Below are 17,034 nucleotides of genomic sequence, written 5' to 3'. Positions count from 1 at the left end.
TGCATGTCCGCCCTTACCCCTCCCCCTAATTCCCACACATGGCACTTGGCGGGCCACACGATTACTTTGATTGCTAATCAACTGAACAATTGTGGTATCCTTGAGCTGTGGTTTGCCACCGAAAGGTGGTCCTGCGGTCCTGTGCTCCTGGAGTTGCCGCAACTGTCGCAAGCATCAGTTTTTGTCGTTTTTCATATGCAATATTCCAATCAATCATCGATTTGCTGCCTCCCTCCCGCCTTTCCGAAAGCAAAGGAATTGCAACCGCAACATAATTGACAGACAATTTTTTGCATCTGCGACGACTGTCGTCGCGTTTGAGAAAAACGAACGGAAGAAATGCTACATAAAGAAAATCGAATGACATTTTCAAATGTATTCGCCACCCGATGCATCAGAGTTGCACTGAAAGACTGTCGCTCTTCCTGATAAAAGTGGTAGGGACGGGGGCGGTGGCGGTGGAACGACGAAGTTGGGGGATAAGTCTTTGGCAGAACTCATCGATCAACCTGTCATCTGTGGGAGATGGGGCGGAAGCTCACCGGATATCGAAAAATTGTAATTCAATTCAACATTGAGTGCAAACATAAAACTGAATAAAATTCTGATGGAAGCAGAAAAAGTAAAGGACTTGTCGCTTATCCTTTAAAAGTATCGAAATTGACAATACAAACCTGATGAGAATCAACGTTCTTTAAATAATTGTTGTAAAATAATCTTCCCAGCAGTCAGTTATAGCAGAGTTTAGATTTGGCAAAAACCCGAAATTTAATTGAATTGACTCAAGTATCGCATTGAGAATGGACATTGTTCGGAGCAGAACCCAGCCGATTTGCTGCTTGCCAAATAGCACCTAATTCTTCGCCCTCAGCCGCTTATTTTGTTTGTTACTTATGTCTATGTCACTCATTTGTTTGTTAAAGCTTTGCGCTTGCTTGCCCTGCTAAACGCTCTCTGCCAGCTCGCTCTTCGCTATCTCCGCTTTGCGTCTGCCTACCGACGTCGGCCGAGCGAAGCTGCGCTTAGCGATCGGAGCGGCAATGTAAAGGGCAGGCAAGCCACACTTGCAATTTGGATGTCACGCATTAAAGGACATATCGTAATTTTATTTCTGCGCCGTGTTTTATTTAATTCGAAATAATTAGTCGGCCGATTGGGGATAAAAAACATTATCTCCACAGACATATTAAGTCAATTAATAAACTCCTCGGATGATAGCATCTGCTGATGTCGTAGCATTTCAGCGCACTGTATGGCCACAAGCCATAATTCCAATTAACTGATTGGTTTGCCATACAAATCGCCAATCACTTTCACTGTCTCTCTCCCTGCCTATCCTTGCTACGTTCGGCCAGCTGCCATTCGATTCGCTTATTCCTTCTAATTCCCCATTGCAGGTGCTTTTCCATTCATCAGGCACAATCGCCTAGTCTCAGCCTCATTGTAAATCAATCTGTTGGTAAATAATGAACCCACCTTTCATTTTAACACCCCACCAGCACCCATCCACCCACCATATTGTCTTTATCCTATAATATTCCTCTCTCTCTCTCTTTGCGCGTGCAAATAGAGAATAACTATAGTAGTACACATGTATGTATATGTACATATATAACATATCTGAAACGCGACAGTGCCTTAATTAAAAATTGTAAGTGGCAGTAAATTAATTATAACCACGGCCCGCAAAGTGTTTGGCGTGCATTTGCCGACAACGGCATATGTGGGTGGGTGCAAAGAGAGTTGGTGTGTGTAGGTGGCATGGGCTCACTGCGACAACCACTACTCTGTATCTGTATGTCTGTGTGTGTGTGTGTGTGTATGGGTCGTCGGGTAGGTGAACTTCAAAGGGAAGCGTTTTAATCAAATTTCGAAGAGTGGTGCCGTTTGCCGTTTGTGGCAAATTGTGATGTGGGTGAGACCTGTGAATATAGAGGGCCCGGGAGCCCCGCAACAGGATCTCCCAGACAAGTGAGACTCTCATTACAATTAAATCTTTGCAGCATTTCCCTGTATTTGATGAGATAGTAGCCGGCCACCACCAATCAGGACGAAGGTAGTCCCAGGCAGGAAGTTGTCCCCCCAGACTGAATGGCCAGGATGGACCCACAAATTGGATATACAGCCACCGAAACAAGGGAAAATGGAGAATTGTTACTGTCGTGGCAAGTCCTTCGAAAGAAATTTCCTCTTCTACTATTTTGCAAAGATCCAGAGCCTCATGTAAAATTATCCAAAAATTGACACTGCTCACCAATCAGTTCTGAAGTGGTTTATGCCCATTTTTCAAATGGGATGTGCAGATGTGCAGGTGGATGTGGTCCTATAGAAATGCAATTAATTGCAGTGTTTCCAAAGAACCTTTTTAATGGTCTTTCCTTGATGATTGATGAATCTCAATAGCATTGCAGATAGATAATTAAAGTCGTCTTGAGATGACGATACTCCACATCACACTTATAATTTTATAAACATTTTTATATATATATGGCTCTAGTTCCAGCGAATGCCAGTGATGCCATAGAGTCTACAGGCTAAGTGGCAACGCCCAAAAATTCAGTTGGCAGTACCAAAATGCATTTTTTCTGTGGGAATTCCAATTATTTTGGAGTTTAAGCAGGTGATGGTACTAGTTATCACTTTTAATACCCGATACTCAAAGTGAGTATAGGGGTATATAAGATTAGTAGGAATATAGTAGTATTTATATTCTTGATCAGCATCAATAGCCGAGTCGGTAGAGCCATGTCTATACGTCTGTCCGTCCGTCCGTCCGTCCGTCCGTCCGTCCGTCCCTATGAGCGCCTACTGCTCAAAGACTATAAGAGCTAGAGCAACCAAATTTGGTATCCACACTCCTGGGATATCGCAACTGCACAAGAATATTTCCACATTTTGCCCCACCCCTTCCGCCCCTGCAAAGAACGAAAATCTGTAGCATCGAAAATTTTGAAGATACGAGAAAACCAACAACGAATACAAAACGAATCGTAGCGAATAACTATATCTAACAGACTGCCGAATCTGGATCAGATTGGACTATTATTATAGCCAGAATAAACAAATGAAATTGCAGTGGCTTCGTAGCGTACTTATTTTCTGTCTCTGTCTTACACACTCTTCGTCGTGAATGTGTGCGCCCTCTGGCGGAGGGGAGTAACTGAGTATTGGGTATAAATATAAATGTAAAGTCGCGGCTACGGCCGCACAACGTTTCACTCTTTTTATACCCGATACTCAAAATGAGTATTGGGGTATATTAGATTTGTGGTAAAAGTGGATGTGTGTAACGTCCAGAAGGAATCGTTTCCGACCCCATAAAGTATATATATTCTTGATCAGCATCAATAGCCGAGTCGATTGAGCCCTGTCTGTCTGTCCGTCCCTATCAGCGCCTAGTGCTCAAAGACTATAAAATCTGAGCCAGATCGTATAATTATTATAGCCAGAATCAAGAAAACAATTTCATTCTTTCTCGCTCTGTCTCTCTCTAACAATTGCAAAATATGAGTTCAAGGATCTCAGAACCTATAAGAGCCAGGGCAACCAAATTTGGTATCCACAATCCTGTGATATCGGACCTTGTCCGCCCCCGCAAAGGACAAAAATCTGGGGCATCCACAAATCTCAGAGACTATTAAGGCTAGAGTAACCAAATTTGGTATCCGCACTTCTGTTAGATCTCACTATAAAACGTATATCTCAAAATTTCGCCCCACCCCCTTCCGCCCCCACAAAGGACGAAAATCTGTTGCATTCACAATATTGCAGATTCGAGAAAACTGAAAACGCACAATCATACAGAATGACAATATCTATCCGGATGCTGAATCTGGATCGGATCATTTTTATAGCCAATAGGAACAAATCAATTTGCAGTGGCTACGCAGCGCCCAACGTCACGCTCAGACTGATTTTATGTCTCTCTCGCACGCACTCTTTGTCGTGTCTTTTAATATTAGCGGCGTCTGCCGGAGGAGAGCCATACTGACTAAGTATCGGGTATAAATGTAGAGTTGCGGTCTCCGCAGCAACTCACAACGTTCCCCCTCGTTGGTTTTGGGTTTGCGTTGGGCAACTCTATTAGGCTTGAGGCTGAAGGCTGCGTTTATTTCCTCCTAGTAAACACACAAAATCAGAAAATATTTTGATTCATTTGCCTGCTAAAATTTGAGGCGAAAGATTTAGGTTTAGTTGGAACACACCTGTCTCCCAAAAGGTGTTTGGGATGGGGATTAAGGACTGGGGGGCTGGGGTTTGGCAACTTCCGTTCGTTAAAGCTGTGAATCATTTCGTACTGGTTCCAGCTCCACGTTCAGGTACAGGGCCGAGGTGTGGTGTCTGGGTTAATTTTTACCCATTGAAGCGTGTCACCGATTGAAAATTTAATTTCCCGCCTATGGCACTGGCAAAAAAAAACAAAGCAGGATGGCAGCTTCGTCCGTGTCTCTGCCTGTGCGATTGGAAGTGGCAATGGCAATGGAAATGCCAGAGAGAGGAAGGAAGTTGGAGAGGAAGATGTGCTACCGGCTTAGAGTCGGCCAATGTATTTCCGATATATTCCAGTGGTGCAAGTGGATTTTGATTTGGTTGTGGTCCTCCTCCCTCGTTTCTCCTCAGTCTCTTTCTCTGTATCAGTATTTTCAATAATCCGAATTGCCATGGCCACCAGTCAGTCGGAGAGACTTTCCAGCTGTATTTCCTGTTTCAATTTGCCGATTAATTTATTGCTTGAACAACTGAGCAACGATGACAAGACGGGCTCGAGCGCTCGACAGATTTCCGCTCAAGTGCAGCTGTAGAACAAATATTGGTATCCAAATTTTTGCCTCAATTTGTGCTCCTCCCAATAACCCCACTCTCTCTATTTCTATCTGCCTCTCCCCCTGTGAAGGTCTCTCCAAACGGCCATTGGGACCGCCACATCGTAAAAGCAGTCTACCAAAGCATCAGGAGGTGAAGCGTCGTTTCCTGGAAATTTGTGATACCAATTTCTCGGACGAAGTAAAGGCCGCCCTGCGCCTGCCCGCCTTCGATTCGTACGAGTGGGGCGACGCCGATGTCATCCACCTGATGCAGACCATGTTCATCGAGCTGGGATTCATTGAGAAGTTTAGCATTCCTGCGGAGACGCTTCGCGAGTGGCTCTACGAGGTCTACAAGCACTATAATGAGGTTCCATTCCACAATTTTCGCCATTGCTTCTGCGTTGCCCAAATGGTGAGTATTTTTCTATACCTATTAAGGTATTAAATATGTATGCTTTTATTAGGCTTGCGCTTATTTGTATGGGCGAACAAAATGTGTCGGAATCAAAGGTCTCAGGGTCTAAAAATGTTCCTTTTGTTATAAAACAATAAAATATAAAGTTTCAACCCGATTAGACAACGCTTAGAGGTGCCGACTTGAGGTCAACGTTCAAAAATACGATATTTGGCCATTGGTTCCTATGGCAGATTAAAATCGGATAAAAAAGACGCATCGTTTGTTTTCAACACGCGCTTTGTTTAACCAACGAGAGTGAAACAAACGAGGGGAAAGTTGTGAGAAACTGCTACGGCCACTACTCCACATTTATACCAGATACTCAGTCAGTATGGCTCCTTTCCGCCAGACGACGCACACCTTGTACTACGAAGAGTGCTTGAAAGAGAGAGAAAGAGAGAGAGAATGAGTAAGCGCGTGGCTGGGGTTGCCTAGCCACTGCAAACAGATTTTTTCCTTCTTGCTATAATAATAATCCGATCAGATCCAGATTCAGCAGCCTAGAAGATATGGTCATTGTCTACGATTTCGTAGAGTCTTTGCTTTTCTCGTCCTTTGTGAGTACGGCCGAAATTTCGAAATACACTTGTGACAGTGCCATATCATAGGAGGTTATTAAAATTAGTTTCTCTAGTTGCTCTAGGCACTCATCTGGAGCGACAGGCAGAGCAGACAAGGAAACGTGTGTGATTGCTCATTCTGGCCATAATAATGATCCGATCTAATCCGGCAGATTCGGAAATCTGTATGATATGGTCGTTCTCTATGATATTGCTTTTTTTATTTCATCGTATCTATAAAACTGTAGATGCCACAGATTTTCGTTCTTTGTGGGGGCGAAAGGGGGCTGGGTGAAAATTTGAAATACATTTGTAACAGTGAGAAAATACGTGTTATTTAGAGTAAGCGAGTCTGCTTCATTCTTCTCTGTCCTTTCGGTGGACAGACAGCATAGAAAAAACTTGGTTAAGAATATTTTGCGAGCTCTGCTTTTTACATTCTACATATATTTAAGATAAGGAAATGTAATTGTCATGAAAATATAGAGTAATAGAAAATATGGTAAATAGTGCTCTTTCTTGTTCTCAATTTTTTCGAATATTCTATCAAAATTTCAGTATTGTTTAAAAGTTAAATACATACTCCATGTCGGATGAATTCTTCGAGTATTACCAGCTTTTGCTTTTGTTGGCTAGAAGTTGCTTACTTTTGCTTTAATGGATTTCACATCCGAGTGGCCTAGTGAGACATCCTTGTTGCCAGGCACAAAGTGATTCATATCGCATTATATTAATAGTATTCATACAGCACAGCACAGCACATGTGTATACATATACACAACTATTCACATCGGAGGAAGCTTAGAATGAATGAATGTGAATGTGGGGAAGTGTGTGCTCCTCAAGCGGATGAGCAGGAGGCCAGGGAAGATTGCAATCGATATAATGTGGGAATTTACATGTAGCCATATATACTCGTACTCGTATTTCCATATCATAACGTACTACTCGTACTACAACTAAACCATCCACACACAGATATGTACAATACTCACGCCCCGTTGTATGCAATGCAAAAATAAACGAAAGCGCCAAAGGGCAATCCTTACATGCACACAAAGATACAGATACAGATACAGCTACAGTTACACCAACAGCTACAGATACAAACTAGTATGTGTACACATGTTGAAGCAAGGCCTATTTTTAGCTGCCAAGATACCACCCAAGATACGAGAGAGATACAAAGAAGAAGACCCAGAAATTCGCCTCACTTTTAATAGCAACACTTTAGGCGATGGGTAGGAGACGGTCTGTGGAAAATGGTCACTCACCCAACACTGCGCAAAATAAAATAGAAAGAAAGAATCCCGACTGACGTAGCCTTCCCCTAAACCCTAAACCAGCACCAGGCCTACTCTGGCAGCACTTAGACCGGCGACCCACTTGGCTGCTCAAGGGCTAACGAAACATTGTTTAACCTACATTTTTGGCAAATGAAACACGGCATAAGCTGCTTCTATTCGCCGGGGACATAGAATCAAAAACCTGTTCTTTAAAAACTAATACAAACCATCATGTTATCATGGTTTTTCGCATGCAAAGTACGTTTAAAAGAAAAAAATAATACTTCAAATCATCTCTTTCCATCTTTATTCTTTAAAAGATTTTGTGTTGTAAGGTGTCTACCAGTCCGTGCTCACTTGATTAGCTGTGGTATTTCCTTTAGTTTCTCGTACTGTATAAAATATTATTTCCTTGCTTTCTCTTCCTTCTTCACTTTAATATTCGGCTTTAACTTGGACACAAGCTAAAGCTAAGGCCGAAATGATTTAAAATAATTTCCCTGTTCATTTCATAGTTGCAATTGCAATTGCAATTTCACTTAGTCGTGGCTTCACTGTTCGGACACGTTCCCCTCAACTTTCTGAGAAGCTCTAAAACAAAGAAATACTCGTATAAAAAAAAACCACCACGCACACAAAATGGAAACTTTAATAAATTATTTTCCTGGCAACAAAAGCAAACGGGTCAGGGATAGAGTGGCATAAGGTAGGATAGGGAATGGGAATGGGAGCCAAGGACGGACGAGCCACTGAAAGAGTCAAATGTGGGGTGTTCTGCTACAATGGCAAAATGAAAGTTGAAATTAGCAATGTGCCCCAGAGAGAAAAAGAGAGAGGCAGAGAGTGGTTGAGCAGAAGAGAAAGAGACGACAGAGTCAGATAGTCAGAGCATTAAGTATACGCACGGTTGCCCACACAGGCAGAACATTGCAACAACAACAACAACAGCAGCAGCATCCAAATGACAATTGCATTATGATTCTCGTTGTTGTTTCTGCCGGTGCTGCTACTGGGAAATATGTTGACCGTAAACCGCATTATGTGCTAGACAAAACATGGCAATTCCACACAGCCCACAAACAGAAATACACACACGAACATCCAACAGAAATACAGAGAGCGATGGAGAGAATGAGAGAAAGAGGGAGCCGCCAACATTGTTTTCACGGCCATTTTGTTGTCACCGCCATTGTCAGCGTAAGCGTCATCAGTGTCCACGTCATTGCTGTACAATATTTGTATGGCTGCCCTGCATCACCGCACAAAAATCAGGGCAAAAATCTTTTAAGAGTGTGCAGCCCTAAAGAACCAAGACGGGCTTGAAAGCCTGGGTTTTAGGTGAAATCGAGGCAAACAGGGAAACACTATTGAAAGTACCTGTGCATCCCACACACTGAAGAGGTTCGATTAAAATTATGGAGAACCCCAATATATAGTATGTGTAAGCTGCAGTACTCCTCAGAATGATTCCCTGTTTTCCCTGATTCCAAACCAAATATCACAAGTAAAACACTATGGAAAGATAGAGATTAGATAGATCGAAATCATTAGTTACCATACAAATTATAATATTAAAGTTCTGACAGCTATAAGAAGTAATTCTCTATTGAGGACACACATTCACTGTTGGTAAAATTTTGCAGAAAACGACATTACATGGGGAAATTGTTATCCAAGAAGTCTTCAGTTCTAATTGCTCCACTTACATACAACATATAACTTATGGTAATTCATGTGTACATATGGCTGCTTCCCGAATAGTTCCGATTGACTTAATCGGCAAGTAATTGCTTACGATGACGCAACAAAATGAAACGAGCGGAAACGTTGTGAGTCACTGCAAAAGTCGCGGCTCTACTGTTTTATCCGGTCCTTAGTCTGTATATATGTATGAGAGCTTCAGATTTATGTAACTTATACAATGTATTTTATAAGTAATTATACGTAAGCGTGGGAATTGGTGTAGCAGCCGATGCATCGCATTTTTTCTCTCTCTTTTCGTAAAAGAGACCAATTGATTTGTAAGTTTTTGCGGGGTACGGGAATCTCTGCGCGATTTCACTTAGCTTTGCTAGAAATTTTCATGAGAGATGGGAGCAACATAGAAAGAAAAAGAGGAATCACGACCGCTAGATTTATTCTAATTATTATTTTTACCCTCCGTTTATCCTCATCGTACATAATGACCTATTGGACCTGTTATTATAAAAATATGTTATCTGTGTTACGGCAGAAACCGCAGTGGCAGCTCTAAATATCCCTGCGCCTAACATCACAGACATTAACAGCGCAGACGTTAACAGCACAAATATTAACAGCGCCGAGCAAAGGGTTAATCAGGGCGAACGGCAGCTGTAGGCAAGGAAGAGGAAGAACGAAAAGAAAGGCAGCGGAAAAAGTTTACTGAAGCGGTACAAGTTTTTTAGCTCTAGCTCCCATAGTTTAATACCCCGCCCCGATATTGTAAATGAAACACCTGAATAAAACCAACTTGAAGAACAAACCACGGGAGGCCTATTGAACGCGGGAGGCTTATCAAACGTACGGCTCCAGATTTGGAGGCGTTGCTCGGCGCGGCAATATTCTAAAAAACTTTTCCTGCTCAACGGAGAGCAAGTCGAATAATCACGACCGACAGAAAGAAGATCGGCGTGCGACGTAGTCAGCTGCGTCACGAGGGATTCGACTTTGCAGGTGAGATATCCTCATACAGTTGGACAGAAAGGCTAATCTCTTACATTCGAGCGACACGAGGTTCGTGTATAACCACAAACCAGGACTGTACGAAAAAAGACACCGGAGTAAAATGGACGGCGTCAAAGGTCAGCAGTCGGAATCTGGCGGTGAGACCCCGTGTGGATTAGGAGAAATATATGTGCCGGAAAAGATGCCTGGTTCGTGTTCTGAGACTGAGGGAGGTGCAAGGGAAACTCATCGCGTTAGGAATACATATATAGATGTGATCTCGGCGGCAACAACGGCCACACCTAACGTGTCCACCACAGCCCCGACAAGCCATCAAGCACCAGAGCATACCAACCAAGGAGGAGGGGTGGATCAAGCCCTTTCACCAAGAACGAGCCTTTTAGATAACTGGGAAACGTTCGCTCAGCAGAGAGCGGATGCATTAGGAAGGCCGACGTACGCCACGGCCTTCGAGGGAATGCGCTCCATCCCGACGCATTCCAGACTGCCTCAAGCAGGAAGCCTCATGAGCTCCACGGTAACCAACGGAGGCTGGGACAGAGCAGTGCCCAATTGGACCGGAGTCCACATGTCAGGACCCACGGAAGCAACGCGGATTGGAATGCCTACTGGGCTGAATCCGAACGAGACAATGCCAGTCGGCGCTATGTGGTATCCAATGGCCGCACCGGCGCCGGGTACCAACCTGCATGGGCAAAACCCCTTCATTCGCGCCCCGACTGCACAGTATTACCCAAGTACGAGTCGAAATATTTCGGACCCGTACGCGTACGGGAGTAATCAAGCGGTCGCGCCAGCGGGGGCGGAGTGATGCTTGACAGCATCCCAGATAGCCACAAGACAAGTCATCAACAAGGATCTACCATGCTTTTCTGGAAACCCCGAGGAATGGCCCATGTTCATAGTAAACTTCGAGCAATCTACAGAACGCTGCGGACTCAGCGATCAAGAGAATCTCATGAGGCTGCAAAAGTGCCTGAAAGGTGCCGCTTTGGAAGCAGTACGAGGAAAATTAATGATGCCCGCAACAGTTCGACTAGCCATCGAGACTCTTAGAATGCTATATGGCCGACCAGAGGCCATATATCACACCCTACAAACGAAGCTAAGAATGGAGCCGTCCGTGAAATCGAGCAGCATCGAAAGCCCAGTGCGCCTGGCGCTGTCGGTGCAAAACTATCGCGCTACTGTCGACGCGATAGGACTGTCCGCCTATCTGAACGACCCAATGTTACTTCGCGACCTGGTGGAGAAACTCCCATTCGACTTGAAACTGGATTGGGCCAGACAAAGCGCTGGACTTCCGAGGGTAAATATCGCTGTTTTCGACGATTGGCTATTCCGAGTCGCATCGTGCGCAAGCACCGTGATGCCAGTAGCATCCGAGAAAGAAGTCTGCACGAAGGAGAAGAACCCAAGAGTCCGGCTTATGGTGCACAATGATAGCAGCGCACAACCGCCCTGCCGTAGGTGCAATGGGGCCCACAAATTGGAGGACTGTAAGCAGTTCCTGGAGCTAAAAGGGCCAGGTAGATGGAACTTTGTCAGAGAAAATAAGCTATGCTGGAGGTGCCTTGGCAAACACTTTATAAGGCACTGTAAGTCAACAAGAGTATGTTCCGTCGACGGATGCTCGAGAAAGCACCATTTCCTCCTCCACAACAGTAACCAGCAAAGCTCTAGGGTAGAGAATAGGCCAAAGGAAAGCACTACGGTACTGCACACGATGCAGAACGAAGCTGCGTTGTTTAGATATGTCCCCTTAACATTGTATGGACCGAACGGCCAAATGCAAGTGTTCGCACTGATAGACGAAGGATCCGCCTGTACCCTAATCGAGACGGAGATAACGGAAAAACTAGGTATCGATGGCCCCTCGGACGAGCTATGCCTACGCTGGACTGGAGACATCACGCAGAGAGAATCTCAATCCAAATGGATAAGCCTAGCGATCTCGCCAAGGGACAATGTGGCTCGCAGATTCACGCTTTAAAACGTGAGAACAGTAAAAAACCTGGATCTGCCGAAGCAGGCGCTGGACGACTCAATCCTAAGATCCCATTCGCACCTGGAAAATTCCGAATTTATCGCCGCCAAGTCCAGGTTGGGGTGGTCTGTTTATGGCCGCAGAAAGGGCGACGGGCCAGCGAGTCCGCGGGTAATGCACGTATGCGAATGTAATAAACACCCACAGCTGGACACTCTTGTAAAAGAGAGTTTCTCATTAGACGCGGTTGGCATAAAAATGGCGAAGAGCACACTCAGGTCCAAAGAGGACGAAAGAGCAAAAACAATACTGGACAATTTCACGAGGTTTAGCAGCGAAATGAAGAGATGGGAGACAGGACTTCTCTGGCGGTGCGACAACGTGGAACTTCCTTCTTCTAGAATCTCGTATGACACGCGATAAGGTGCTACGAGAGTTCGTAAACGAACAGATTAAGAGGTACGAAGACATCGGCTACGTCCGAAAACTCAAAAAAGATGAAATGGTCGAAGGCAAACGCTCCTGGTATCTGCCCGTATTCGTGACTAAGAACCCGAACAAAGGCAAATTAAGACTCGTATGGGATGCAGCAGCCAAAGTGGAAGGCATCGCTCTTAATTCAATGCTACTAAAGGGCCCCGACCAATTGCCATCGCTGGTAGGAGTAATATCGCGCTTTCGAGAGAAGTCTATTGGCATCTGCGGAGATATTAGAGAAATGTTTCACCAGGTTAGGATACGTTCGGAGGATCAAAGCTCACAGCAGTTTCTCTGGAGATATGGTGACACCAGTCGAGAACCGGATAGGTACGTAATGAGCGTAATGACCTTTGGTGCTTCTTGTTCCCCAGCAGCAGCGACCTACGTGAGAGATAGGAACGCAGAAAGGTTCATCAAGGAATGATTACTTCACCTTCGTCAATAAGTTTCGGGATGACATATACGACGAAACGAAAACTGTGACGAAGCGGGAAATTCTACGTATAGTCATGACCATCTTCGATCCCTTAGGACTATTGGGCTTCTATATTATACAGGCAAAGATAATACTGCAGGACGTGTGGAGGTCGGCCGTAGGCTGGGATGAACAGGTCGAAGAAAGCGAACGTCAACGTTGGATGATATGGGCACGGCAACTACAAAACATCGAAGAATTAAGGGTTCCACGATATCTCGGTCTAACGAAAGAAACATCTAATATCCAATTACACATCTTTACAGACGCGAGCATAAACGCCTTTGCAGCCGTCGCCTACATAAGGATCGAACAAAGAGGAGAAGTCAGGTGCACACTACTCGCATCCAAGACAAGAGTGGCACCATTGAAACCAATTTCGATTCCCAGGATGGAGCTTATGGCAGCGATCCTCGGCCTACGACTGGCTAAACTCATAACACAGGAGCTCTCCGTCGAGGTCAAGCGACGTGTTTTTTGGACCGACTCCAAGAACGTGTTGTATTGGATATGTTCAGACGCCCGAAAGTACCATCAGTTCGTTGCGCTCCGAATTGGAGAGATCTTGGAAACCTTGGACATATCAGAATGGAAATGGGTTCCATCCGCTCTGAACGTAGCAGACGATGGAACGAAGTGGACCAAAGAATCGAGTTTCCAACCGGAAGCGAGATGGTTCTCCGGTCCGCCGTTCCTATTTGACGAGGAAGAATACTGGCCAACTACACAGCTCAACTCGAGTAATCTGGAACGGATACACGTACACGAATGGACAGATACGCCGAAACCGCCATCAAAGCTAAGTAGCATAATCCCAAATGTATGTCGCTTTAGCAAATGGGAAAAGTTCACGGGAGCCCTGAGATGCGTGATGAGATTTCTGGACAAAATACGCAAAAGAGATTTCGCATCAGAGGAGGCAAATTTAGCCGCACGCTTTCGCAACATGGAAGATGTCAACATCGTTATATACCGGATGGTCCAAAAAGAGGCTTACTCTGAAGAAATGGCTCTTCTACGACAAGGAAGAATCGTGAGTAAGAAAAGTTCGATCTACAAATTATCGCCGTACCTCGATGAAACAGGCGTACTGAGAATACGCGGCCGCATAGATAAGTCGATCGGCATAACGAGGAACCGGAAACGGCCAGTAATTCTACCCGGAGGACATAACGTCACTAATCTTCTCATTGATTATTTCCATCGGAAGTTTTAGCATCAGCTTACTGAGATCGTCGTCAACGAGATGCGACAATTGTACCACATACCAGGACTGCGAGCAAGAGTTCGCGCCGTAGCGAAAACCTGCCAAAGATGTCGCAATAAAAAAGCGCTTCCAGAGGCACCGGAGATGGGAAGCTTACCACCAGAGAGGCTAGCAATCAACGAATTGCCATTCACAAACACAGGTATCGACTACTTCGGACCACTGGAGGTAAACGTAGGAAGACGACGCGAGAAACGATGGGGAGTACTATTCACGTGCCTCACCGTGCGAGCAAACTCCCTGTCAACAGACGCCTTCATGCTAACATTGGAAATGTTCGTAGCCCGTCGAGGAGTCCCCAAGAGAATTGTGTCGGACAACGGGACGAACTTCCGAGGAGCCAGCCGCTTACTACGAGAAGAAATTGAAAGAATTCTACCGAACGAACTGGAAACCAAGTACCCGCAAATAGAATGGTCCTTCATACCCCCAGGAGCACCCCACATGGGAGGTGCGTGGGAAAGGATGATCAGATCGGTGAAATCCATACTAGCCGAAATATTAGAGGAGAACAGCACTAGCAAGGATAGAAAATATGCTAAATTCCCGACCCCTGACTTACGTGCCGTTGGAGTGTCCGGAAGCCGACGTACTTACACCGAATCACTTTCTGAGAGCAGAGACCAACTCGATGGCAGCAAAGAGCGACAGCAGCGCAATAAGAGCTATGCTTGGTAAGAGTTTTCGCATTGCAGGGCAGATCGTGGACAGCTTTAGAAAACGATGGCTGAAGGAGTACCTACCGTGCCTGACGCCACGAACCAAATGGCATGGGCCCCCAATCAACCCTATCCAACTCGGAGACGTCGTGGTTCTAGCGGACGAAACAAGCCCCAAGGTGCAGTGGAGGAAAGGCGTCATCATGGACCTTCGAGTAGCCAAGGACGGGATCGCCCGAAGCGCGGTGATCCGCACTGCATCTGGACTGCTAACTCGGCCAATAGTTAAACTGGCCAAGTTAGACGTGAAGACAACGAACCCACTAATGGATCAAGGCGTAACCAGAAGTTTGGCAAACATCACGACAAGCGACGAAGTTTGCGAAGGGGGGAATGTTACGGCAGAAACCGCAGTGGCAGCTCTAAATATCACTGCGCCTAACAGCACAGACATTAACAGCGCAGACGTTAACAGCACAAACATTAACAGCGCCGAGCAAAGGGTTAATCAGGGCGAACGGCAGCTATAGGCAAGGAAGAGGAAGAACGAAAAGAAAGGCAGCGGAAAAAGTTTACTGAAGCGGTACACGTTTTTTAGCTCTAACTCCCATAGTTTAATACCCCGCCCCGATATTGTAAATGAAACACCTGAATAAAACCAACTTGAAGAACAAACCACGGGAGGCCTATTGAACGCGGGAGGCTTATCAAACGTACGGCCCCAGATTTGGAGGCGTTGCCCGGCGCGGCAATAATTTGGTTTACTTTTTTTTGCTGATATTTTGTATTCCGCTGCATCTGTCTCTTGCTCTCTCTCTCTCCATCTGACTTCTCACACAAAACACAGCCGTTAAATTTCGTTCCCCTCCGCCAGGGCCCGCACAGTGCACAAGAAAAGGTATGTGCGAGAGGGAAATGGGTCAGCGCGGGCACTAACCATAAAGACTGTTACAGTGCTGCCAACTTTTCAACAGGAAAAATTCTGTTTTTAGCTTGAAAAAAATAAGCTGAACATTTTCAGGAAAATCAAGGGGGAGTGACAACGTCAGTTGCTGCGCAGTTGAGTGCAAAATCTGAACCAGATCGTATAATTATTATAGCCAGAATCAAGAAAACAATTTCATTCTTTCTCGCTCTGTCTCTCTCAAACACACAGGTCTCATGGTCGGTTTTGCCAATTGCAAAATAAGAGCCAGAGCAACCAAATTTGGTATCCACACTCCTGTGATATCGGACCTTGACCGTTTTGTGTCAAAATTTCGCCACACCCCCTTCCGCCCTCGCAAAGGACGAAAATCTGGGGCATCCACAAATCTCAGAGACTATTAAGGCTAGAGCAACCAAATTTGGTTTTTGCAGATTCGAGAAAACTAAAAACGCAGAGTCATAGAGAATTACCATATCTATCCGGTTGCTGAATCTGGATCAGATCGGATAATTTGTATAGCCAAAAGCAAGAAATCAACTTGCAGTGGCTACGCAGCGCCCGACGTCACGCTCAGACTGATTTTCTGTCTCTCTCGCACGCACTCTTTGTCGTGTCGTTTAATATTAGCGGCGTCTGCCGGAGGAGGGCCATACTGACTAAGTACCGGGTATAAATGTAGAGTTGCGGTCTCCGCAGCAACTCACAACGTTCCCCCTCGTTCGTTTTAAAAACGAAGAAATCGAAGAGAAATGTGAAAGCGGGAACATCAATTTATGTGAATTCAAAAGTAAATCGGTAAACTTTCGTGAAAGTGAAAACCGAAGCTTGTCTGCAAATTTAATATATCATATTATTATATTATATTATTTATGTCTGAAATGCTTGAAATAGTATCCATTTTATCAGTGTTGGTGAAAAAATGAAAGTCAACTATTAAGCAGATTTGTGTTGCAATATGGTTTCATAAATCGATTGTAAGACACTTGCATTTTGATATCCACCTGGTTCTCTCAATTTTTGTATCGTTTCACTTACCACTTTACCTTTTCCGTCGTTCTTTTCCACCATCAACAGAGTTGGTGGAAATATCCGCCATCCGTGTATATTACTATTGAATGTGCCTCCCTTTGCATAGGCAGTGGGTCATGTCTATGTATCTATTTGTGGGTGTGTATACATATTCTGTATTGTGTGTGTGAGAAGTCAGAAAAGCAAGAACTCGCACAGGACATGACAGTCAAGCTGTTAGCGGCTTCTTTTTTGTTTTTTGCAGAAACAGTCGAACAAAAATGAAGCATTAAGGCCAACAACACGCAGACAACCGTAAATTTAAATTATTGAACAGACCCCCTCTGGAGGCCCCACCTCCTCCCCCCCACAGTCACTCCCCCTGGAACTGGGGGCGTGACCAAACACTTTGA

At 45.0% G+C, this 17,034-nt stretch overlaps 1 protein-coding gene across 1 annotated transcript in view; it reads left to right on the top strand.

The window, feature by feature from the left end:
• LOC108152344 (high affinity cGMP-specific 3',5'-cyclic phosphodiesterase 9A) overlaps positions 1–17,034 on the top strand; it is a 158,768-nt gene that overhangs the window by 117,683 nt on the left and 24,051 nt on the right. Inside the window, exon 4 of the mRNA XM_017281608.2 lies at positions 4,895–5,220. Coding sequence (XP_017137097.1) covers positions 4,895–5,220 — 326 coding nt within the window. The remainder of the gene's footprint in view (positions 1–4,894; positions 5,221–17,034) is intronic.

This window comes from Drosophila miranda, chromosome XR (assembly GCF_003369915.1).
Source record: "Drosophila miranda strain MSH22 chromosome XR, D.miranda_PacBio2.1, whole genome shotgun sequence".
Taxonomy (NCBI): Eukaryota; Metazoa; Arthropoda; class Insecta; order Diptera; family Drosophilidae; genus Drosophila; species Drosophila miranda.
This window is presented reverse-complemented; position numbering and strand designations above follow the sequence as displayed.